Here is a 25,191-nt window from a genome sequence, read left to right as displayed (position 1 = left end):
CTAATTCCCTCACCCGCAGCCAGACGTCCCCTGACCACCCTCTGGGCGCTGTGTCCCCCCAGCCCTGTCCTGCATCCCTGAATCCGTATCTTCCTCTCTCTTTTCTTTTTTTCCCTAATTCTATCTCTTTCTAATATACATTATATTATCTGCTTATGATATGTGTTATTTGTCTGTGTCTCTCCTAGACTTTTAGCTCCCTGGGGGGCAGGAATCTTTGTTTTATTCACTGATGTGCCCCAAGTACCTAACCCAGTGCCTGGCACACAGTAGGCAACTGAAGACGAGCTGTTGTTAATATTTGTCAAGTGGCAAATCTATCTAGGCTTTAGCTAAAGGGGGCATGTGCATGGATTACTGGGTTTTCTAGGACCCCTAAAGATACCTGATAGTATTCTCTTGTGGCCCTCCGAGAATGAATGTGCTGGGGCCCCTAGGGCCCTCGGTGTTGCCTCCCTGCCCCCTGGTAAACCCCTGGGGCTGCTTGGGTGGTTACTCAATCTGAGCAGAGGTCTCCCACTCTCAGGTGTCTCTTGTGTGACACTTGCAGATTATTTACTCCATAGTCAGAGTCAGGGACCCTCCTAGGGCAGTATTCCTTCACCTCACACTCCCTGTTCTCAAGGCCTCTGAGCCCTGCTCGCCACCCCTGCCCCTGCCCCCCTCCTTATCTCCTCTGTGGTTCCAGCAATGTTGTCTGGTGCCTGCGCCAGTGGCAGAAAACTGCCAGAGTGGGGTTGAGGCAGGAGGTGCTGGGGCCCCACCAAAGCCCTGAACCTCCCTCTTCCTTTCTCGGCCTCAGGATGGTGAGATGATCCCCTACAGCTTTGATAACCAGACCAAGCGCTGTCTGCGGCGACTGGGGAAGCGCTACCAATTCCAGATCCGGGACCTGCAGCCTGAGGATGCCGGCATTTACCAGATCAAGGTGGAGGATGCCGAAATCTTCTCCACGGAACTGGATGCTAGCGGTGGGTGGTCTTCCCCTGCAGAAGCTGGAGTGGAGGAGATCTGTTAGGAGGGGGGCCCATGTGCCATGGCAGGGGTAGGGGGTGGGGAAGATAAATGTGATATGCCTCCCCCCCTTGCAAAGACTGTGAGGGAGAGGAATGCACACCCAGGTGGTTAAATCGAAATGATCTCTGCTTTCCAAAAGTCTTGGTCCAAGGTCTGTGTTTTCTTTATGCTGAGCTGGGCTCTCCTGAGTTCCAGCCACAGACGTATAATGTCCATGCCATGCCCCTGCTCACAGACCTTCTGCAGCGGAGATTGTATCTCCAGATTAGATCCAGACTAATTTCACAGGCTCTAGCCACAGCCTCACTGCTTTCTGCTGCAGACTCTCACCTCCCACACTCCCCAGCACAAGACCCACCCAGGTGCGGAACCCTTGTGCCCTGCACAGACCTCTTCCTTCCCTGCCTCCCATGCCCCCACCCCACCTGGGAACTGTCCCTTCCTCTTTCATCAAACTCTGTCCCATCCCCTCGAGTAGCTGTGTACGCATCATCTCCCCCCCCCCCCCCCCCCGCCACGCACCTGCTGGAGCACTTGACAGCTCCGGGGGCCTCCTGGGAGGAGGAGAGGCCTGGAGAAGAAAGCTTTGGGCAGACAGAACATAAAGAACATGATTCTAAATCAAGGTTGAGGAAGAAAGAGGGCATGAGGTCTCCAGGTATGCCTGGATAGGGCTTTGAAAAGCCGAGAAATGGCGTGGCATGGGGGAAGGAGCAGGGCCTTTGACGTCAGCCAGACCTGGGTGTGAATCCTGCCCGGGCTGCATCTTAGTTGGGTAAGACTGGGTTTCCTTACTTGTAAAAAGGAAATAATAATACCTATCTGGGAGGTAGGTCTAGGATTCATAAGAGAACACGTATGAAGCTCTGGCGGTCAGCATATCGGTTTTATTCCCGTACCCATCTTACTCCGAGACATAATCTCTGGATTTAGGATTACAGAATTCCAGACCTGAAAACAGTCTTACTGTTCAAAACCTCATTATAAGCCCTCATTTTATGTTGGGAACTGTCACGTGGGGCAAGGAAGTGACCTGCCCCAGGTGACACAGGGGGTCTGTGGCTGAGCTGGTCTGAACCTGGGCTTCCAAGCTCCCGGCTTCACTGTGTCACGCGGCCAGGCTGACGCCCCCATTCCTGCTTCCCTGACAGCCATCCCCTCCAGAGTGGTTGTCCCACTGGCTGAGGCTCACTGTGAAGAGCGGGGTGAGGCTGTCTTCGAGTGCATTCTCTCCAGCCCCTGCCCCAACGCCGCCTGGAATTTCCGGCACCGGCCACTCCAGCCCAGCAACAAATATGAAGTGTTTGTGTCCCCTGATGGGCTGACCCATAGGCTGGTGGTAAGGGGGGCCCATTTCTCAGACATGGGCCCCTACTCACTGGGCACTGGGTTCCACAGTTCTACTGCCTGGCTGGTGGTTGAAGGTGAGTGGTTCTTACTTCTGTCATTCCCTGCCTCTACCAAGGCAAGACTCGGGGCTAAGAAGGGCATGAAAAAGGCCAGGGCCAGGGGCTTCCTTTGGTCAGTCATTTACTCTTGATGATTCCTTCACTCTCCAGGAATGAGGAAGGTTCTTGAGATCTATTCCTGACCCACCGCAATGCTGGCCCTCCCAGCCAGCCTGGTCCTCCTCAGCTGTGTGTGCTCCATGGGCCTCTGGAATGCCTCTGGGGGCGCAGATCCAAGATGGCCTGAGGGTCCTGGCCAGGGAGTGGCTCAGATTCAATATGGATAAGAACCTGGGTCAGGCCAAAGATCACCCTTAAATTCCCCATGGATTTGGGTTCAGGGTGATCCCAGGAAATTTGTAAGGCAGATGGTGAGCAAAGAGAGCTTTTAAAAATCATGCAACTGTTCATGGCAGTTTGATAAGCAGATGAGTTTTAGGTTATGTATTTTCTCCAAAAGTCTTCATGAACCACATAGCAGGGCAGGGTGTCTGTGGGTACAGGGCTGGGGGAGGTGGTGATAGGATTCATCTATCAATGAGCTGGCACACCCTGGCTTCCTTCTGAGAGAGTCAGCTTTTTCTCTATTGGGGAAACTGAGGGTCAGGCAAAGCAGTTAGGGTTAGACGGGTGACTTGACCTGATTTAACAGGTCTTTTCTTTTGTCTCTCTGTGGGGGCATTGACCTCTTACCAAAGCAGGGAAGGATAGAAACCTTCTGACTGCAAGTGCTGACCATCAGCTGCAAGCCCAAGGAGCCCAGACCTCAGAAGCAGAAGATTCCAGGAGCATCCGTGGCAAGGGAGGGGAACCCAGAGAGCAGGGTCTGCTGGAGGGCTCCCTTAATGGGGCCAGGCCTGCTTCTGGGCTACAGTTCACAGCTGACCTAGAGACAGGCGACCCTGGTGGGCATGGCTACTCCCTGATAGGGAGTGATGGGGCAGCTGGCTCAGCCTGGGGCCCTGGGCAGGCAGGAAAGGGCTTTCTGGAAGTAGAGGGAAACACAGTCACTCCCTTTGGGGAAAATCAGCTCCACAGAGAGGGAGGCTGGGGCAGAAGCCTTCCAGGGAGCCCCGATGTACAGGGAGAGGGCCTAGAATCAGGTTTCGGTCTCATGGAAGGTCAACAGCAAGATCACGGCAGAGACAGTGATGGGGACAGATGTGGTAGGACAGCAGGAAGTTGGGAGGTTGAGTCCAGGTACCCTCAAGTGGGAGGACTGGGGAGCAGCGGGGCAGGAGAGGAGTACAGAGAGGACCATGGGAGTCCCCTGGACAGGTATAGCCAGAAACAGCTCTTCAGTGCCCATCTGGGACCTGGCGGAGGACAAACAGCCCTGAGGGGAATCCAGTCTAGTCCTGAGGGCTCTTGGTCAGAAGGGGGAGTGATGGAGAAGATTTTGCAGGGGGAAAGCCTGGGTGAGGTGGAGGGAGGGGGTGATCTGAGCAAGGAAGGATGGAGAGGAGCCACAAGGACAGTGTGGAGCAGGGGGACCAGCGTGGGGGAAGCTGGAGACAGCAGTGGGGCAGGTAGTCTTGGGGCCCAGGCGTATCCTGGAGAAAGAGCTTCTAGCTCCAAGACAGGCATAGGCCCTGAGTCCTGGGGCTCTCAGGGAGGCAGAGACGTTGATGATGAGGAAGCGGGGGGCTGCTGGGGGCCAGAGGAGTCTCGAGGGCAGATATCTATAGGAAAGAACTCCCAGGAACCATCAATACCTGGTAGCAGAGAATTCCTCCTGGGACAAGGCGGGCCTGAGGCCAAAGCTGAAGGGTCACTACAGACAGCTGATGGAGGCCCAGGGAAGTCTGTGGGTGGGGGAAAGCGCTACAAAACCAGCCCTGCAGGCCCAGGAGGTCCCAGGGGCTGGGAGAGGAGCCTACAGGGGCCCAGGGGAAGGGAGGGCCAGGAGACAGCAGGAGACTTGGGTGAGGCAGGGGATGGCTCCAGAAGCTTCCAGGATTCCCAAGGCTGGCCAGCAGGTCAGTGGGGAGCAGAGGTTGCTGGCAGAATAGATTCTGGGAGCACAGGTCCTTGGGATGACACAGGGTCCAGCCTCAGCAAAACCAGGGCCTACCCCAGGCCTGGAATACTGGGGTCTGGTGAAGGGGAAGGTGGTGTGGGTGGTACCCAGGGGGCTGGACTAATGGGGTCTGGTCAGGGGGTGGATACCAGAAGCCACAGGCTAATTGGGTCTCCAAGCCTGGGTGCTCAGGGTTCTGGGGGGACACTAGGAGACACTGATGGATTAAGGGGTCCAGGGGCAATGGGTTCTGAACCAGATTTCTGGAATGGGTCATGGAACTCCAGAGGAAAAGGACTCAGAAGTGAGACAGGCTACGGGGATGGCTTAGGAGGTCCAGGGAGAATGGAATCTAGGTACGGCGATGGCGTAGGGTATGCTAGAGGAATAGATCCTGAAAATGGGTCTGGCTGTAGTGATGGCTCGGCAGTGTCAGGAGAAATGGGATCTGGTTATGGCACTGGTTGTGAAGTTGCCTCTGGGGCACCTGGGGGAACAGAGTCTGAGGAAGGGGGTGGTTATAGGCATGGCTCAGGGGAGCCTGGGGGAATATGGTCTGGAAACAATGATAGTTATGGTCCTGCAATAAGGGGGTCTGGGAGACTTGCTAATCTCAAGAGTGGCTCAGGTGGCCCTGATAGAGGGCCCATGGATGAAGCCAGGATGCCTCCAGAGGCCAGGGAGGCATCCAAAGGCCAGGGGGATACTGGCCCTGGGGGAAGGCATCATTCCAGTGGTGGCCTAGGAAGTCCTGGGACAGTGGGGTCTGTGGGTAGAGGTGGCCTTGGGGCCTCTGCAACCATGGAGGCTGATGAGGAGGGACATGCAGAAGCAGAACCAGGGGTCTCTGGAAGAATAAGTCCTTGGGGTCAGACTGGAGACTATGGGGACTTCAGAGCCTCAGGGGCTCTGGGGGCCTTTGGGGAAGGAGGCCATGAAGATGGCTCTGGGGAAGCAGGAGCCATGGAGCCAAGGTATCTGAAGGCAGGAGGCAAAGTGAATGATGGGGTTGGGACCAGGGACCTTGGTGTTAGGGCCTCTGGAGCTAGAGCTGGTCACTGGGATGATACCAGGTTCCCTGAGGCACTGGCTCCTCATGCTAGGGCCAGTTCTGAGAGCCAAGAGACTTACGGGTCTGGTGGCGTGCCTGGTCTTGGGGCTGGATCAGGAATTCGAGGGTCTCAGCAAATTGGAAGGAGAACAGCTTATAGAGAAAGGTCAAAGGGTCTTGGGTCTGGGGGGATGGGGCCAGGGGGTGAGGCGGGTTATAAGGATAGTATTGGGGTTTCTGGGGAAATGGGGTCAGTAGATGAGGCAGACTGGAAAGATTTGGGAACTCCTGAGGGGATGGGTTCATTGGGTAAGGCAGATCATAGGGATGATTTAGGGGGTTCTGGGAGAACTGGGTCAGGGGGTGAAGCAGGTTATGGAGATGGTTTGGGGGGTTCTGGGAGAATGGGGATGGGGGGTGAGACAGGTTATGGGAATGACTGGGGGGATTCTGGTAGAATTGGGTCAAAGGGTGACTCAGGTTATGGGGATGGCTTGGGAGGTTCTTGGAAAACGGAGTCAGGGCATGGAGCAGTTTCTAGGGATGGCTTAGGAGGTCGTGGGAGAATTGGGTCAGGGGGTGAGGCAGGTTATAAGGATGGTTTGGGGGGTTCTGGGAGAATGGGGATGGGGGGTGAGGCAGGTTATGGGAATGGCCTGGGAAGTTCTGGGAGAATGGGGGGGGAGGCAGGTTATGGGGATGGCCTGGGAGGTTCCAGGAAAATGGGGTCAGGGAGTGAGGCAGGTTATAGGGATGGCTTAGGAGGTCCTAGGAGACTTGGGTCAAGGGGTGAAGTAGGTTATAAGGATGGTTTAGGGGGTTCTGGGAGGATGGGGATGGGGGGTGAGGCAGGTTATGTGGATGGCCTGGGGCATTCTGGGAGAATGGGATCAGAGGGTGAGGCAGGTTATGGGGATGGCTTGGGAGGTTCTGGGAAAACGGAGTCAGGGCATGGGTCAGTTTATAGGGATGGTTTAGGAGGTCCTCAGAGAATTGAGTCAGGGGATGAGGCAGGTTATAAAGATGGTTTGGGGGGTTCTGGGAGAATGGGGAGGGGGGGTGAGGCAGGTTATGGGGACGGCCTGGGAAGTTCTGGGAGAATGGGGGGGGAGGCAGGTTATGGGGATGGCTTGGGAGGTTCCAGGAAAATGGGGTCAGGGGGTGGACCAGGTTATAGGGATGGCTTAGGAGGTCCTGGGAGAATTGGGTCAGGGGGTGAAGTAGGTTATAAAGATGGTTTGGGGGGTTCTGGGAGAATGGGGATGGGGGGTGAGGCTGGTTGTGGGGATGGCTTGGTAGATTCTGGGAGAATTGGATCAAGGGGTGAGGCAGGTTATGAGGATGCTTTGGGGGGTTCTGGGAAAATGGTGGTGGGGGGTGAGGCAGGTTATGAGGATGGCTTAGGAGGTTCTGGGAAAGTGGGGTCAGGGGGTGGGGTAGGTTATAGGGATGGCTTAGGAGGTCCTGGGAGAATTGGGTCAAGGGGTGACACAGGTTATAAGGATGGTTTGGGGTGTTCCGAGAGAATGGGAGCAGATGGTGAAGCAGATTATGGGGATGGCTTGGGGGGTTCTGCGAGAATTGGGTCAAAGGGTGACTCAGGTTATGGGGATGGTTTGGGGGGTTCCGGGAGAATGGGGATGGGGGGTGAAACTGGTTATGGGGATGGCTTGGGGGTTTCTGGGAGAATTGGGTCAGGTGGTGAAGCAGGTTATAAGGATGGTTTGGGGGGTTCTGAGAGAATAGGAGCAGGAGGTGAAGCAGGTTATGGGGATGGCTTGGGGGGTTCTGGGAGAATGGAGATGGGGGGTGAGAGAGCTTATAAGGATGGTTTAGGGGGTTCTGGGAGAATGGGATCAGAGGGTGAGGCAGGTTATGGGGATGGCTTGGGGCATTCTGGGAGAATTGGGTCAAAGGGTGAGGCAGGTTATAAGGATGGTTTGGGGGGTATTGGGAGAATGGGAATGGGGGGTGAGGCAGGTTATGGGGATGGTTTGGGGGTTACTGGGAGAATGGGGATGGGGAGTAAGATGGGTTATGGGGTTGGCTTGGGAGATTCTGGGAAAATGGGGTCAGGGGATGCAGGTTATAGGGATGGGGCCAGTGGGGCAGGTTATAGGGATGGTTTAGGAGGTCCTGGGAGACTTGGGTCAGGGGGTGAAGCAGGTTATAAGGATGGTTTGGGGGGTTCTGGAAGAAAGGGGATGGGGAGTGAGGCAGGTTATGGGGATGGTTTGGGAGATTCTGGGAGAATTGGGTCAAGGGGTGAGGCAGGTTATAAGGATGGTTCGGGGGGTTCTGAGAGAATGGGGGCAGGGGGTGAAGCAGTTTATGGGGATGGCTTGGGGGGTTCTGGGAGAATGGGGGTGGGGAGTGAGGCAGGTTATGGGGATGGCTTGAGGGAGTCTGAGAGAATTGGGTCAAAGGGTGACACAGATTATAAGGATGGTTTGGGGGGTTCTGGGAGAATTGGATCAGGGAATGAAGCAGGCTATAAGGATGGTTTGGGGGGTTCTGGGAGAATTGGATCAGGGAATGAAGCAGGCTATAAGGATGGTTTGGGGGGTTCTGGGAGAATTGGATCAGGGAATGAAGCAGGCTATAAGGATGGTTTGGGGGGTTCTGGGAGAATTGGATCAGGGAATGAAGCAGGCTATAGGGATGGTTTGGGGGATGCTAGGGGACTGAGGTCAGGAAGTGAGTCTGATTATAGGGGAGGCTCAGGAGGATCTGGAGAAATGGGGTCAGAAGGTGAGGTGGGCTACAGAGATGGTTCAGGGAAGTTCAGAGTAACAGACACACAGCCTGGAGTGGGATACGAAGGTGGACCCAGCAGCCAAGAAGCCGTAGAGCATGGGTCAAGATACTGGACAGCATCAGAGAGGTCTGTTGGTGGCACAAGCTCCAAGGATGGTTCAGAGAGGGGCAGAGGAATGGGGTTTGTGAAAGGAGCATGTCCTGGAGTGGGCTTTAGGATGGCCGGAATGCCAGGCCCTGCTGATGGCACAGCATGCAGGGACGGCCCCTGGGGCCCAGAGATGCAGGGGATTCGCGGTGAGCCACGGATTCTTTCAGACGGGCAAGGCTCCAAGAAGGATCTCGGGGGCTCTGGAACCTCAGGGGTTCCTGAGGTGCTGGGAGCCTTTGGCTCTATGGGAAAATCAGGTGTCAGAGAGTGGCAAGATGCTGCTGGGAACCCAGGATCTCCTGGGGACAGAGAGGCTCCCAGGAGGGAGGGCAGGTCTGCAGACCAAGCAGGGGGTATGAGGGCTTCTGGATTTCTTGATGGTCGGGGGGCAGTGGAGGGCGAGACCTGGGCAGGGGCAGCTGCTCTGGGATCTGGACATGAGCAGGACTTCTGGAAAGCAGGGCCAGGGACAGCAGATAGGGGTAGAGCAGCTGGCCTGGGGGAACTGGCACCTCAGGCAGGTGGGGACTCACCGCTGGGAGGCAGAAGGATGGGAGCAACATGCGGGCACTCAGTGGGCACAGGTCAGGTTCTGGACAACAGCTGGATGCCTGGGGAAAGGGGTAAATCAATGTCAGGTTCTGCTGATGGACAAGAGGTAAGCTACACTGGGGTCCCAGGCAGGGAAGACCAGGGGTTTGGCCAAGGCAGGATAGGTGCTGGGAATCAGTCCCCAGACTCCAGAGCTTCCAGGTCTCTGCAAGACAAAGATGCCACTTTCAGGGGGACCCATGAAGGGCCAGAGGGCTTCAGGGGCAGGAAGGGTGCTCTAGGCCAAGAAGGGTCTGGTGGGTGTCAAGACCCATGGTTCTTGGATAGCAAAGTTTCAGGTCCTGGAAGGGGCAAGTCTACTGACTCGGGGGACTCGGGCATCTTGAATAAGGGGAATTCCACTGATAGGGAGAATGGCCTCACCCAAAAACCTGGGGATTTAGGGCCTCAGGGAGCCTGGAATGGTCTAGATGATCCGTTGGGCAGAAAAGACTCTATGGACAGATCTGGGGGCATCCAGGGCCTGGGCTTTCAGCTAGACAAAGGACAAAGAAGAGAAAGAGGGTCCCTGGGGTATCAGGGGTCCCTGGGGGCTGAGAATGACAAAGCCCAAGGTCCAGGGGCCCTAAAGGAGTATGAGGGATGGGGAGCAGAAGAGTCTGGAGGGTCAGACAGAAGGCCTGGCCAGCTCAGGAGCAGGTCTCGAAGACCTTCAGGGGGGGAGCCTGGAACAGCAAAGAGGGGAGCAGATGAGGCCAGAGGCTCGGGGCAGCCACTGGGAGGAGAGGACAGAGAGAGCCAAGGGGTGACTCTGCATGAAGACCAGAGCTGGGAGCCCCCAAGTCATCTTGGCAGCTGGAGACGTGGCCTGGAGGGCAGGTCAGACATCTATGGCCAGGGGAGGGATGCCACCCAGAGTCCCAGATCCAGATACAAGCCTGGCACTGGCGGTTTCTCCAAGGAGGCCCAAGGTAGGTATTTCTCAGGGAAATGGCTCCAGTGGGGTAGAGCCAAGGGGGGGCGGGGATGACTGGGTGGGTCTCAATTCTGCCTCTAGCCCCAGGAGTTTGTCCCTGCCAGTGCCCCTCATTTTCAGGGATCTCTTCCCATCCAGAAATCAACCTCTTCCTCCTTGTGGAGGTGGGCTCCAGGCCACATGGGGCTCAGAGGTCTCTGGGTCTCTGTCTTAACACCCTATGTCCAAAGAACTGGAGCTGTTGAAATCTCTCTGTGGGTTACTCAGACTTCCCATCTGTGTCACTCAAGGGGGGGGCCTGCATCCACCTTGTACCCCAGGTCCCCTATACCAGCCTAGCAAAACCAGTTTGGTTTTGCTGGCACGGGCTCAGCCCAGTTAGTGGGGCATGGTGGCCTCCCAGAGCTCAGTGTAGGCCACGATCTGGGAGGCTGGGCCTTGGGGGAAATCCAGCCCCCAGACCCCTCTGTGTCTCTCCAGGCCCCCAGGGCCACTTCTCCCAGGGCCTGGCTAACACGGAAGTGCAGCAGGGAGAGGATGCCATGCTCTCCTGTACCCTCACCCGCGACCTGGGCCCGGGTGCCTGGTTTAAAGATGGAGTCGAGGTACTGCCCCCCATGCTTTACTGACCAGTTTATGGGTAGGGGGAGGGGTGTGGATGGGGGGGTGAAGCAATGAAGAGTAGAAGGTAGGGGCTTTGCAAGAAAGGTTTTTCATTCTTTTTTAAAGATTTTATTTATTTGAGAGAGAGCACAAGCCGGGGTGGGGGGAGGGGGGGAGGGAGAAGCAGACTCCCTACTGAGCAGGGAGCCCGATGTCAGGTTCGATCCCAGGACCCTGGGATCATGACCTGAGCCAAAGGCAGATGCTTAACCGACTGAGCCACCCAGGCGCCCCAAGATTTTTTATTCTTCGTTTTACTAAAGCACCTACCCTGGGAGAAGTCTAAATAGCCAGCATGTTGGTATGTTTAAAATAAAACTGGGTTTTTAGGTGGGTGTGTATCCTCTTTGCTCCCCCCCCCCCCCCGCCCCGGACATACCCCTTCCTCTCCCAAATGCCTCTTCCTCATCCAAAATGCCTGTCCTGTCCCAGCACCTGTGGAATTCTACTGTCCTTCAAGGCATGGTACAAACGCCACCTCAGCCCAACCAGACGGGACCTCTCCTCTCTCTGAACAGCCCTTCTGTCCTCCACCACAGCTGTCCTCCCAGGAGAATGGATGTCACAGGGGATCAGAGCACGGGCCTTGGCGTCAGCTAGCCCGGCTTCAGATCCCAGCTCTGCCACTTACCTCTGGTTGCATCTATAAAATGGGGCCAATAGCAGTATTGACTTCATAAGGTCGTTGCAACATTAAATGAGGTACTGAGTCTGGAGAGCACTAGTACACGCCTGGTGCATCACAAGCATTCCATTGACACTGCTCTTATTACAATTCCTACGTTGCATTAGTAAGGGGCCTTGCTTCCCCCCCCCTGCCCCCCCCCCACAACCACCTGGAGGAGCTGGGCAGGGGTGGGGATGACAGGGCTCCTCCGTGGCCCTTGTTTGCAGCTCAGCGCCCAGGACGGAGTCATCTTTGAGCAAGACGGTCTCGTGCACAGGCTCCTCATTGCCCATGTGCAAGGGACCCAGGCTGGGAGGTACACCTTTGTAGCCGGCAACCAGCGGAGCGAGGCCACCCTGAGTGTCCACGGTGAGGGTCAGCCCGCCCTTCCCTGCTCGGCAGGCTCCCTGCAGCAGGTGCTATGCTCCACCTCTAAACCCCTGACTGTGTGGCTAGTCTGCAGCCGGTGCCTAATCTCATCCTCAGTCTGAGAAGGTGATTTTTAAAAAAGCCGACCACATCCTCCCTGTTCCTTGTCAGGAAGTCCCTGGGGAGGTCTAGTCCTGGTGCCTCCTGCTGCAGATGAAGCCCATTCATCCCTTAGTAGTTCTCTTTCCTCTCAGCCTACACTTCCTTCTCCGGGTCCCTCTTTCCCCACTGCCCGGGTGCACAGTGTCCTGGCTGCCTTTGACTCCCTGGCCCTGTTATATCTCTAGATCGCCCCAATGTCACAGAGAAACTGAGAGAGCCCCTGGTGGTCAAGGCTGGGAAGCCGGTGACAGTGAAGATCCCCTTCCAGAGCCGCCTCCCAGTTCAGGCTGCCTGGAAAAAGGACGGGGCTGAAGTGGCGGGCGGCAGCAGCCCCCCGGGGGCGCAGGTGGCCCTGGGGGACGGCTTCACTCGGCTGTGCCTCCCTAGCGCTGGCAGGAAGGATGGTGACCGGGACAGCGTGACACTGAGGAGCGAGGGCGGCTCTGTGCAGGCTGAGCTCAGCCTGCAAGTTATAGGTGCCAGTCCCAGCCTTCTCCCCAGCCAAGGCCCAAAGGGTCCCAGGGTTCTGGGATCTCCCTGCCGGCAGGGGCAGGCCCAGAGTGTGCTGCCCTGCTCTGATCCTCATTTGCATGCTGTTTAAGATCCAAACCTACTTCCCCTTGTTCCCTTTCCCCTCCTCAGACTGGTTAGGAAGCAGCAGTTTAGATAAAGACAGGGCTGGGCTCCCACTGGTGGTGCTTCTCTGGGAGCTAAGGCACTGGGCCCCGGGGGAGGGGGGGGGCATTTCTGGGATGGGATGGTGGCCCCCAGCCTTGAGCGGTGCCAGCAAGTTAGGACTGCCTGTACCAGCCACAGTGGTGCATTCTGGGTCACCTCTGTGGGGTGTATGTGTGTGTTGGGGGGTGGAGACCAGGGACACTTCCAGGTAATGTCCAAGGCTCTCTGGATATTCTCCCCCATGGCAGGCTTATCCGCTGATGAGGGGGGAAGCCTAGCACCACTCCCCTCCATCTCCTTTGACCCCCCCCTTCTCTTCCTGCTCCTCTCGGTGGGACCCCAGACAAGCCCCAGCCCCCACAAGGTCCCCTGGAGGTACAGGATCTCCAGGGGGCTGGGGTCTGCCTCCACTGGCGGCCCCCAGACGACAGCGGGGGCCGGGCCGTGGAGCACTACGTGGTGGAGCAGCGGCAAGCTGGCCGGAGCACTTGGCCGAAGGTGGGCGAGCCCCCCGCAGACAGCACAGCCTTCACCGATGCCCACGTGGAGCAGGGCAGGAAATACACCTTCAGAGTGCGGGCTGTGACCTCTGAGGGGGCGGGGGAGGCCCTGGAGTCCACAGAGGTGCTGGTGGCTCCTGAGGGTAAGAGGATGGACTGGGCCCTAGCATTCTGGGCTCTCCACCATGCCCAGGGGGTGGGCGGGGCTGCCCCAGGCACTGAGGGACGTGGGGGGGGGTGTCTTGGGGCCCTTGTAGAGCACTGTGGAGACTCCTTACATTAGTTTCATTTGGGATTTCGCAGGCAATCAGGAAACAAGGTTTGTGGGGTCTTCTCTCAGCAGTGGCTCTCTGGGAGTAGGGGTAGACAAGCAGAGCCCACTTTCTCAGGAAGCTGGGTGGGGCAGGTACCATCCTCCATCAGATGCCCTCCCTCTGGAGCAATCTATCAGGGGACTGAAGGCTCAGGGGCCTAAGGGCTGCCTCTAGGCTCCTAGGCCAGAGCCAGAACAGTGTCCTAGGGCAGCCTGGCTCAGCGCCCCCTGACATTCCCTAGGAAAGAATAGAGTGTGACCCACTCCCAGATGCCCCCCTCCCCCTCCCCCAGGACCTTGCTGTGAGCTGGCATCTTTCCTTGGCCTCTGGCTGACCTGCACCTTCTCTGCCCCCCAGCTCTCCCTGGGCCCCCCTCAAGCCCAGCCATCCAGTCGGCCTCCAGCCAGGGCATCACGCTGACGTGGACGGCACCTCGGGGCCCTGGCAGTGCCCACATCCTGGGCTACCTGATCGAGAAGCGCAAAAAGGGGAGCAACATCTGGACAGCAGTGAATGCCCAGCCTGTGCCTGGTGAGTGCGCCTGAATGGATGCTCCACATTATCCTGGCCTCCAAAGCTTCCCTAGAGGAGCTCCTGGCTCCAGGGTCCTGTGGCACCATCTTGCCAGATCCCTTTAGTACAGTGGGTCTCACGTGGGGCAGTTTCACCCCCTGGGGACATTTGGCAATTTTTGGTTGTCATAACTGAAGTGCAGGAAGGTGGGGAGTAGCATCTAGTGTGAAAAAGCTGCTAAACATCCTGTAATCCACAGGGTCACACTCCGGTTCCATCCCCACGTCCCCAAACAAAGAAGGATCTGGCCATAAATGCCAGTAGTGCCAGGGTTAGGAAACCCTGGCTTAACAGAAGTCTCGGGATGGAAGCCAGAGATGGAGCAGTTAGCCCTGGCTTCTGGCCTTGACTTCAGGCAGTGCATTCTTTTCTCTGGATCTTACCTTTCTCATCCATGAGATGAGGAGACATGTCCCCTGTCCTACTAACTTCCCCACAATGTCCAGGAAACTGCTTTCCAAAATCAGAAAGAACTCAGAAACTCCCAGAGAGCCACTGCAACATTTGCAGAAGAAAGAACAGGTTCCAAGCCCCGAGCAGGTTGTCAGGAGACCGGGTTCCTAGCCAGGGCTGTGCCACTCAGGACCTCGGGATCCTCATCTTTGGAAAGAGGCTGGTGAACTAAGGGCATTCTTCCAACTTCACTATCTAGTCATTCTGTTTTATTTATAAATCTATATAAATTTATAGCAACATTTAGAAGTCTTTAAGGCAGAGAGAACCAGGGAGATTAAGGCACTTGTCCAAGACCACCCAGCAAGTTAGTGGCAGAACCAGACAGGGACTGGGGCCTCTCACACCCTGAGCAGTGCTGTTTTTACCTTGGAGACACCCGAGTCACCCCTACCTGGCTGGCTGGAGAGAAGGACTGTTTTAGTGCCCTAGGCTTGGTCTTTTCCAGAGCTTGGAGGCACCAGGCCATCTGTGTGCCCATTGCCTGGTCCTGTCACAGGGGGACAAGTGTGGGGTGGGCTTTTCACAGGGAGGAGGTGGACCGTGACGGATGTGCGGCAGGGCTGTCCGTATGAATTTCGGGTCACGGCTGTGTCTCCCTCCGGTCCCGGAGAGCCTGGGCCCCCCTCGGATGCTGTCTTTGCTCAGGACCCCGTGAGTAAGTAGAGCACCAACCCAGGTTGGGGGTGGCGGTGGTGATGAGCAGGGGATAGCTCTGGAGCCCGTGGGACAAGACAGGGGCTGTAAGAAGGTCAGGGCCGGTCCTGAAGGACGTGGTCAGGAAGGCTGGAAGACACAGGCCGAAGGGCCTCTGGGGTAAGGCATATTTTAGGGGCCCGGGGAATTGCGATCAAACAGGCCTAGAGGTCAGGCAGTGGGGTCACTTTACTCACTCTTCAGCCTTTGGGTAGGTCAGTCCGCGAGCTGGCCCACCTGATCCCATCCTACAGCCGTCCACCCACCCCAGTGAGGGCTTGTCATTGCCATGGGGCAGGTGGGAGGTCGCCGTGGAACCTCACCATTGACTGTCCAGCAGATCTTTGCTGATCATCTTCATCACAATGGCTAACGTTGTGCCAGGAACTAGGTAAATAAATCCTGGCCTCTGCTTCTGGTGTAGAACAGCATTTCCCTCTCTGTGATTTCAGACATCCAGGCACAGAAAGATGTCAGTGGACATGTTGAAAACAACACAAACAGCCAAAAAGATCTGTGATCAAAGATGTTTCTAACACCTAGCCTACGAGATTTCCAAGTCCTTCAGGAAAGGGATCTGTCCTACTTTGAGCCAAATTTCCCAAATTTGGGTAGAGAATGCCTTTTCCACAAAACAGCCCTCAAAAACCTCATTCCAAGGCATACGGCTTAGAAAATGCTGCTCTGTATGCCCCTTATGAGTGTCTTATCTCATGGGCCCTTATGAGCCTGCTAGTGACAAGCCACCAAGGGAGCAGCACGTTTCTGGCACTTGCTGGACTGGCCATGTGGTCACCTTGAGAGCACCTTTGTATCCCTACAGGGCCTGGTGCAGTGTGTATGGGTCTGGGCTGTTGGACTGAATCTAGCAAAAAGAGAACATTGTACAAGTTTAACGGATCGAGTGGCACCTAAGGGTTGGTCCTAGAAAGGGCAGAGTGTGCAACGGGGAGGGGAAAGGTGACACATGCATTTTATTCCTTGCAAGTGGACCAACCCCATCCTAGTTTATCAATCTCTCTCTCTCTCTCTCTCTCTCTCTCTCATCACTGATAGAGAGTGGAGACAGCAAGTAGCATAAGGGGTGTCCTACAATAGCCGCCCCAGTCATGACCGTTCCTAGGCCCTCTACTGAGCATGATCAGTGAGCTGTCACTGTCACAGTGACATGAGCTACTGAGCATGATCCTCGGACTGGCAGCATTACCTGGGGGCTTGTTAGGAATGCAGAATCTCAAACCTCACCCAGGCCCTTCTGTATTAGGATCTGAAGTCTTAACCAAATCCCCCGGTGGTTTACAAACAAATTTAAGTTTGAGAAACACTATCCTAGCCCCAATTTAGAAACACCCAGGCAGCTCTTAAGACTCCTGCTGCCTGGGCTGTACCCCAGACTAATGCAATCCACATCTCTGGGGATGGATCTAGGAACCAGTGTCTTTAAGGCTCCCCACAAGATTCCACTGTGCAACCAGCTTTGGGAGACTGCTCTGCAATGTACAAAACCCTTCACACACATCACACCTTTGCTCCAGAACCCCTGTGGGTGGGTAGGGCTTGTGTTATTTTCCTTCCCACTTAACAGGTGAAGGATAAGTATGCGCTGAGTGCCCAAAAGGCAGTCTTGACTACCTTAGAGCTCAGAATCAAAAGATACAGAATTCTAGTCTTCAGGCATTTGAAGCCCAGGAAGTCACCAACTAAGATGCCAGATTTCAGGAATTACAAGCAGGGTAGTTCGGGGAAGTGGGTTGACAGGTGGGTGAAGAAATTCCCAGCCTCCCACAGGAAGACTAATGAATATCCACACGGAGTGGCCTCTCCCTCAAGAGAGGGTGATGCCATTCCTGACCTTCCCACCGGGACTGGCCAGGAGCCCCTGGGCCCGTGCGGGACCTCCAAGTCATAGACACGTCGCACACCAGCATCACCTTGAGCTGGGAACAGCCAGATGCACAGGATGGGGACACAGCCCAGGGCTACGTGGTGGAGCTACGTGGCTCAGACAGTCTGCAGTGGATCCCCTGCCACAAGGGCACCGTACCAGTCACCAGCTTCACAGCCAAAGGGCTTCGGCCCCAAGAGAGCTACTTCGTGAGGGTGACAGCAGTTAACGACGGGGGCCTTGGCCAGCCCACCGCCCTGGACACGTTAGTGCAAGTCATGCCAGTTGCAAGTGAGTCCCATCACCTTCCCCTTCCTGCAGGCCCTTCCCGAGAGGGACCTCTGAGCAGCCACCATGCACTTGCTGAGCCAAGATCCCCTTCCCCAGTTTAATAAAGTGCCCCTTATCAAGCACCTATTATGAGCCAGGGACTGGACTAGGCAGGCCCATTTGGAAATGTTTTCTCATTACAACTCATAGAAATCCTGCGAGGTTAATGTTTTTACCCCCAATTTACAGAAAAAGAACCTGAGGTCAAAGGTGCTTTGCCTTGGGTCACACCACTGGTACGTGGCAGAGCCAGGATTTAAACCAGGTGACTCTGACTCCAGAGTCCAGGCTCTCTCCAGGATTCTTTGCTGCTTCCCGAGCATGACCTAAGATGGTATGAGTGCTGCTTGGCGCACGCGGTTCATGTGCAGAGGAGAAGACACCCAGCTTCCTATTATCCAAAAGTGGATTGTCTTTTCCCTTGGTTATAATCGCTGGAAGCTTCTGACCTGGGCCATCCCAACAAGCCCGAGTTGTAACAATCACAGTAACAATTAGGGAGACAAATACAATGAACAACACACTGCACCTGGAGTCGAGAATCCTGGAAACTTGTCCTGGCTCTGCCCCCAGCTGGATGTGATCTCAAGCCTGTCACTTCCTGCCTCAGATCAGTGTTTATCTTGTCTGCAAAACAAGAGTTGTATGACTTTTTCCCTGTCCTCTGTTCTGGCCTAACCCACTCCCTGATGGCTTTCCTTTCTCAGCTCCTATTCCGTCCGGGCTAGCATCTCCCCACCAGCTCCTGCAGCTCCCTGCCCCTCCCCCAGGATTCTCCTCCCAGCTCCCTCTACATTTCCTTCAGAGCCCCTCCCTGACCCCCCACCATGGATCTCTGCATCAATTAGTCTGGCCCAGGCATCCCCCTCCAGCTCTGCCTTGTTGGAGACCTGGGACTGGTCCCAAGAGTGGAGGGAGGTGACAAGACATCTTGTGTGTTCCAGTCCATCCCAAGTTCCTCATGGACTCCAGCACAAGGGACTTGCTGATGGTCCGAGCTGGGGACACCATTCGTGTGCCTGTCTCCTTTAAAGTGAGTATATCTAATAGGGGATGGGGAGGGGAGCCCAGAGTGGCCAAGGGAGCCAGACTCCACCCTGTGCTTCTCTTTCACCTCCCTCCTTTTTGGTCCCCAGCCAGTGGCCCGGGCTTGTGCTGGAAATCAGGCCAGAAGTGAGGAAGAGGGTCCTCCCTGAAGGCACCATCCTCACCTGGCCACTGGCCATTGGGCATTTGTCTATAGGTCCCTCTAGTGGTAGCTCCTGTTACTGCACCTCTAAACTACGGGGCCCACTTTCCTCCACCTCCCTCCTTACTTAATCTGGGAATGCAGTGCGGCTGCAGCATGGATAGTCCCTTTTGACTTTAGAATGACCTGAGTCTGAGTTTGAGTATCGTACAAGCACATGAACTGCGTTTGACTCAGGATGATCCCCCACCAACACCACCTGTCCTGTAGAGATAGGATAACCGTACAGTGTGGGGCCTGGAAGCACAGTTTGCGTGGGGTCAGATTCTAGCATCATTACTCACTAGCTGTTTGACCTCCGAGAAATATTTTAACCTCTCTGTGTTCCAACTTCCTCATCTGTCAAGTGGGGATGATAGTAATTTATCTCCAAGGATTCTTCTGAGGATTCAAGGAATTAACACATTGAAAGCACATAAGTAGTGCCTGGCATATGGCAAGCACCCAGTTTGTGTTATCTATTACTAATTGTTGTTATTATTATTATTAAAATCATCATCATCATCATCATCATCATCAGTTTGGGAACTCATAGGTGGCCGGACCCGATTCAAACCCAGCTATAACTCTAAATTACATGTTCTTAATTATTAGACCATAATAAGGACAATGATGGTGACAAGAATTTTTAACACGCACTGAGTGTTCCTCGGCCCTGTTCTCTATGCTTTCCATGTATTATTAACTCCTTCAGTCCTCAGAACAATCCTGTGAGGCGAGTTACAGTTGGCATCCCCATTTGACTCTGATGCCCAGTGTGACCAGTGCCAGAGAATCTCATGGGGACTTGGGGGTTTGCCTTACTCCCCCTTTCCTGCTTCCTCGTTACCCCACACCCCCTCCCATACCTCCCTGGATCACCCCCTCTTAACCAGCCTCTCCCTAAGTAGGCACCTCCCCACTCTGGGCTTTTGCTCAGACATTTCTTCTCTGGGGATGCTCTTCTTCCCGCTTGCACCTTGGGCCCAGCTTCAATGCCATCACTCCCACAAAACGTCCCCTCCTTGTCTTTCTTTCCTCTCATTTCCCAGGCTTTCCCCATGCCTGAGGTGACCTGGCTGAAGGACGGCTTGCCCTTGCTTAAAAGTAATGTGACCTCCACCAAGGATGGCCTCACCCAGCTTCTGATTCCTGTGGCCAGCTTCTCAGACAGTGGCCTCTACACTGTGGTGCTGAGGAACCTGCAGGGCGGGGAGGCGGCTTACCGCTTCTCCCTCAGGGTGGCAGGTGAGGCCGGCCCGGGCACGGGCTCCCGACACCAGCTTGCCACAAGCCAAGGCATGGAGCTCTCCATCTGGCCTTGTCACGGGTCTCAGCTACTCTCCCAAGCCTAGGTATACAAGGTGACCACACCACCAGCCCTTCCTAAGAGCTGGAGGAAAGAAAGGAGGAAAGGCAGAGGGAGAGTCTGGGGTGGGACAGGGCATGGGGGTCCACTATCCTTCTGCCCCAGGAACTTAGGGACAGTTAAGTCACAGCCCTTCCCTGGTCTGTGACGGCCAGTGAGCAAAGACAGTCACCACCATTACCTCACCTGAAAGAGCCTCGGAAGGATTGTCTGTGGTCCTTGTACAAGATAAATGTTGCCCTCCCCACTGGGGCTCCCACACAGTCCCTGCCCACGCTGGAGGAGCTTCTGGAATACAGAAATGACCAACAGCTAACAATGGGGGTTCTGCAACTTGGTCTTGTGAAAACCCCTCCACTGTCCACGTCCTGTGTCATTTTACTTACAAGCCAGGGTGAATTCAATGATTCTCGTTGGAGAGGCTTTCCACCCTCTAGAGATAACTGTAGACCCCCAGCTGAGCTCTCTCTGGGGGGCTCCAGCTGCCTGCATGGGCAGGCTGCACTCCCCAGGACCCCAGAAGACTTGGGGACCTGGGGGAGGGCATGCGGAAGCCTGTGGGCATTCTGGGGTGCCTGCCGGCTTCCCCCCACCCCACACTCAGCTGCCTTTGCTCTCTCGTGCAGCATGCCCGAAGGCACCCGGGCCCATCCGCCTGCAGGAGAATGTGCCCGGGACAGTGACGGCCGAGTGGGAGCCTTCTCCGGACGAGACTGGGGGTGTCCCCCTGTACTACGAGGTGCTGACACGCTCCTCAGCGCACGGGCCCTGGTGCCAGGCGGCCGACCGCATGCACACCAACCACTTCACCCTCCTGGGAGTGCTCTCTGGCCACGAGTACCACTTCCGGGTAGTGGCCAAGAACGAGCTGGGGGCCAGCCTGCCCTCAGATACCAGCCAGCCCTGGTGCATCCCCCGGCAGCGAGGTGAGCTCTTGGGGATGCGGGCTGCATCCGGGGCAGCCCCAGCAGAGGTGGCCGAGTGCGGCTTAATGTGTTGCTGGCCCCACCACAGCTGGACCAGGAGCCGTTACCCTGCCCACCTCCCCCACCTCCCCCCACCTCCCCCACCTCCCCAGCTGGCTCAACCCACTTGCACTGCTGTCCTCTGTGTCCCTGACTCAGGGTGGGTCCGGAGAGAGCAGAGGGCTGTGGGTGTCTACATGTCCAGGATGCCTTTGGGTGGGATCTCAAATAAGCAGCAGGCCTACGGCAAAGAGAGGTTAATGTTTCTCTGAAAACCAAGCATATTTTACAGTCAAATAGATGGTGGACCTTCAAAGTAATCACTAGAAAAAAGCAGATTATAAAATTGAATGCGTGATTCCATATTTCTAAAACACAAAAATGTCTGGAAGGTTCCACACCAAAATGTTAGCTCTGGCCATTGATAGGCAGTGAGATTATGCTTGGTTTTTATTCCTTCCCCTTTTGACTTTCTTACACGTTCTGGTTTGTCCACAGTGAATGGGTGTTAGCTTATAATAAAAGAATAAATAAAAAATAAAATCCAAAATGTATTTTAAGAACAGGATAAAAAAGTGAGTCAAGCTGTGAGGGCCAAATTGACAGGTAAGTTGTGGCGGAAGGACCCAGAACGTGCCTACGTTCCACCAGGAGCTTGCTACCCCGACTCATGCTTCGGCCCTCCCTTCCTTGCTTACTGACCCTTCTCTCTCTCGCCCTGGTGTTTGCCACAGACAGGTTCCCAGTGAGGCGTCCAAGCTACCGGGAGCCTAACCTGAGCCAGAAGCCCCGGTTCCTGGTGGGCCTGCGGACCCACCTGCTGCCACAGGGCTGTGAGTGCTGCATGAGCTGTGCTGTGCACGGCTGGCCGCGGCCCCATGTCACCTGGTTCAAGGACGACCAGAGCCTGGCGGGAAACCCCGCGGTGTATAGCACCGACGTGCTGGGCGTGTGCTCCCTCATCATCCCCAGCGTCTCCCCCAAGGACAGCGGCCGGTACAAGGCCGTGGCGGAGAATGCGCTGGGCGAGGCCATCAGCACCGCCAGCCTCATTGTCACAGGTAAAGGTGCTGCCCTGGCAGAGGGGGGGGACAGGAAGGAGAATCAGAGGGGCAGCCACCTGGTGCCTTCAGGGAGCCCTCCCTGTGCCCTCAGGAGTGCTTGGGCTGGAGGTCAGGATACCGCGGTTCTCTAACCGCCGGGGCTCCATAGGAATTCTGTGACTTCAGCTGGGCCATCACTCGCCCTCCTGGGGCCTTGATTTACCCGTCTGCAAAATGCAGTATTGAACTAGATCACTGAGGACTGACTCTTGGCTTAAGGGACGATGCACCCCCGACTAAGCTCCCCAGAATGGCCTGCAACACATTTCAAGACGAGAGATAAAGGAGCCTCTTCTCTCTTCTGTGTTATACCTTCATAAATATGCCCAGACACAGACACTTAGTGCCCCAAAAGCCTTGCTGATTTCCTTACTGGTAGTCTCCTTTTCAGTAAAGCAAATAACCTATGTTAATAAGAAAACATTTTTCCTTAAGAGTACTTAAAACATCTTATATTTTGAATAGAAAACAAAGTAACCCCTAAACATTTTAAAATTATTCAGAATTGACCTTTGTGCAAAAATGGCCCTTTCGGCGCTGAACCAGAGCATCTTTTTTCTCTGTGGCATCTATGCCCAGGCCCTCGGGAAGCCGCTCGCCAGGTGCCCCAGCGCGTACACACACCTCATCCTGAAAAGGCTGTTTTCAAAAAAGTGTTTGGGTGGGGGGTTGCCAGGGGAGGAATTTGACCAAGCTCAGAGAGCACGCGGTGTCTCTGCATTTGAACCCATGGCTCCTGCTGGAAGAGCCCCTGGGCCTGACCGCAACGTGGAACAGGGGTGGCCCCTCGGCAGCTGTTCCTTCAGGACCCGCCGGAATATCCCGGTGCTCTGTGTCTTGCAGAATCTAGCTCCTAGCCCCGCCTCACCCCGGGATGGCCCTGTCTGGCTCCACAGCCGTGGGATGAAGACAGATCCCCGAAACTTCTCTCTTGACACCCACACTGGCCCAGAGAGATGGTCCTGAAGGATGGAGGACACTGGTCGTGCCCAGAGCCCCAGGAAGGCAGGAGTGAGGAGCAGGAGGGCATGGAGTCCTTTGGGGAAGAAAAAGAAGAGGGGAGGACATTCAACCTCTCCACCCCAAGCCAAGTCCCTGAACATGACCATGAACCTCCTCCACTCTCTCCACGGGGGCTTCTTTCTTCTCCACTTCTTCCGGGAGATCGGGAGATCGGGAGATCCAGAGAGAACCTGTCTGCAAGAGGGAGGCCAAATCCTTGTTTTCCGGAAGCGGGTTCCTGGAGGGAGAGCAGGAAGAGCTGGGCCTGCTGTGAGCACAGGAGGGAGGAATGAGGAGGTCAGAGGACCTGAGGGCCAGGGCCTCCAGGGCATGTGTGGAGGGGGGCTTTCTGTACTTTACGTCATTAAAGCATTAGGCTGACACAAGCCTGTCATTTGCAAGTTAACTTGGGGTTGGTGTGTTGGAGGAAAGATTCCCACCGCAGAGCCTTCATACCAGGCTCCCTCGGGGAGGAGAGGTGGGTTCTGCGCCATGGCTTCTGAGGGCGGGAAATCAGAGAAGGGTTGGAGAGTCTCCTCCCTCACTCCTCACCCATGTGTCCTGTACACCTCTGGCAAAAAGCCTGTGAGCAACAGAGCGAGAGGCTTTCCTGGGTGTTAGAGTGTGGGGAACACAGAGCCAGGGCCTTTGCCTGTCCTTCCCTGGGGCCAGAAAGAGTCTGGGCTGGGGAAAATCCTACTCCAGGATGTGATCTGGGCGCCCCTGTCAGAAGGCGCCGAGAGAGACCATCACATGGGGATTTGGCTCTCATTCAGGGCTCTGTGGGCCCCTTCTCCCCTCCTCCGCGGCCCCCACTGCCCTGTGTCACACACAGGATGGGATGCTTCCCTTTCCAGAGAAGGAGCTCTATGTGACCTCCCACGGAAGCTCTTGTCTTCCTCCGTCCTCAAGGCCCCTGAACCTCCCAGGCTCCCAGGAAACACCCCAGAGTTCCTGGGGGGTGAGAAGGAAGGAGGGAGCCCCAGGAAGGCTGAGCCCCACTCTGTCCCAGCGTGTCTGCTCCAAAGCCTAGCCAGTGGCCTGACACCGTGTGCTCTTCACTCCCTCTGCTGGGATGCAGGCTTTTGCCTTCCCTTGTCTCCTCTCATGCCCAACCGCAGGTCAGACGCAGGGACGGGGGAGCCCAAGCCACCAGGAGGGATGGACGGTGGTTGTCAAAAACACCTTTCTGAGGCATGGGAAACACGTAACCCAGGGAATGCTTTCTGGATGCCAGAGATAACTGTCCACCCAAAATAGACCAAGAGTGCCCCCAGATGCAGGGGGATGGACTAGATGACTTTGTACAGGCCACGGTTCCCTCCTGCTCACCGCCCCCGGGGAAACCTACGAGAGCTGTTTTCCTTGGGTTTTCTCTTTGCATCTTTGCTTTGCTCCGGCAGCCGGCCGCACTGGGGCCAGGAGCAAAGAAAGAAGTTCTTAGAAACTGCGAGGCAGTGGCTGACCACCTCGGCCCATGTGAACTATTCTAAGTCCTTTTTGTGCTACGGGATCCTGCAGTGGGGGGAGGGCAGGGCTTCAGCTCAGACTGCAGCGTCAGCAATGGGGGGAGGTGGGGGTTTGCACAGAGGGGATGACCCAGTGTCTGTGGCCCGCCTGGCCCTGAACAGGGACTCCCAGAGCAAGGATGAGCGGAGAGCCCGGTCTCCACTTCTGAGGGTGCAGTGGGGGCCTGACCTTCCAAGGAGATCCAAGGACAAAAGACCCTAACTTGTGATGGCTTCTCAAGATACATTCATTCATCTGACGGGCCCCGAGCAGGCGCTGTGCAGGAGGGTACAAAGACAAGTAAGACATGGGACCTGCCCTCAAGGTGCCCACCTTCCGGAAGGGAAATAAGACGAACAAAAGCCCCAAGAAAGTCCTGAGGACCTCAGAGGAGGGGAGACCTGCAGGCTGAGTGCATCAAGGAGGGTTTCCTAAAGGAGGCAGTAGCATCCTTGAGGGATAAGCAGGAAGCGGGCCTGCAGAGAGGAGAACACTATGAGCACAGGCCTGGTTTGAACAACTTGGCCCAAGACCGTGGAAAGCAGCGTCTGTTTGGTGGTGGGCAGTAGTGCTCACATCCGGGGCAAGTGAGTCCGTGTGTCCCTGGGAGGGGGCTTGCATACTTCTATGACCAGAGCAGAATGTGAAGAAGAAGGGAGCAGTCGTGCGCATTTTCATTCACTTCCACACAAAGCCCAAAACCCTTGCCAGTTATTACGTCAAATCTTGAGTATGAATTTAAGGGTTTGGAGA

The 25,191-nt window shown here is 55.7% G+C and overlaps 2 protein-coding genes across 2 annotated transcripts in view; both read left to right on the top strand.

Annotated features, from left to right (window-relative positions):
• The window catches only part of IGFN1 (immunoglobulin like and fibronectin type III domain containing 1), a 29,837-nt gene extending 7,053 nt beyond the window's left edge, over nt 1–22,784 (top strand). Inside the window, exons 9-24 of the mRNA XM_028120106.2 lie at nt 803–971; nt 2,169–2,441; nt 3,164–3,217; nt 9,854–9,967; nt 10,453–10,577; nt 11,530–11,671; nt 12,019–12,309; nt 12,855–13,154; nt 13,683–13,856; nt 14,881–15,009; nt 16,921–17,223; nt 18,207–18,295; nt 19,543–19,738; nt 20,486–20,785; nt 21,559–21,885; nt 22,771–22,784. Coding sequence (XP_027975907.2) covers nt 803–971; nt 2,169–2,441; nt 3,164–3,217; nt 9,854–9,967; nt 10,453–10,577; nt 11,530–11,671; nt 12,019–12,309; nt 12,855–13,154; nt 13,683–13,856; nt 14,881–15,009; nt 16,921–17,223; nt 18,207–18,295; nt 19,543–19,738; nt 20,486–20,785; nt 21,559–21,885; nt 22,771–22,784 — 3,000 coding nt within the window. The remainder of the gene's footprint in view (nt 1–802; nt 972–2,168; nt 2,442–3,163; nt 3,218–9,853; nt 9,968–10,452; nt 10,578–11,529; nt 11,672–12,018; nt 12,310–12,854; nt 13,155–13,682; nt 13,857–14,880; nt 15,010–16,920; nt 17,224–18,206; nt 18,296–19,542; nt 19,739–20,485; nt 20,786–21,558; nt 21,886–22,770) is intronic.
• On the top strand, nt 5,947–9,439 carry LOC148162783 (uncharacterized). Its single transcript, XM_088016796.1, has 2 exons — nt 5,947–6,772; nt 9,405–9,439. Exons 1-2 carry the CDS (start codon nt 5,947–5,949, stop codon nt 9,437–9,439), a joined length of 861 nt encoding a protein of 286 aa, XP_087872922.1.
• Nucleotides 22,785–25,191: the final 2,407 nt, after the last annotated feature.

Source organism: Eumetopias jubatus, unplaced genomic scaffold, assembly GCF_037043125.1.
Source record: "Eumetopias jubatus isolate StellerSeaLion01/CBP00866 unplaced genomic scaffold, mEumJub1_p1.0 scaffold_12, whole genome shotgun sequence".
Lineage (NCBI taxonomy): Eukaryota > Metazoa > Chordata > Mammalia > Carnivora > Otariidae > Eumetopias > Eumetopias jubatus.
Note: the sequence above shows the minus strand (reverse complement) of the source record. Positions and strands in the feature narration are given on the sequence as shown.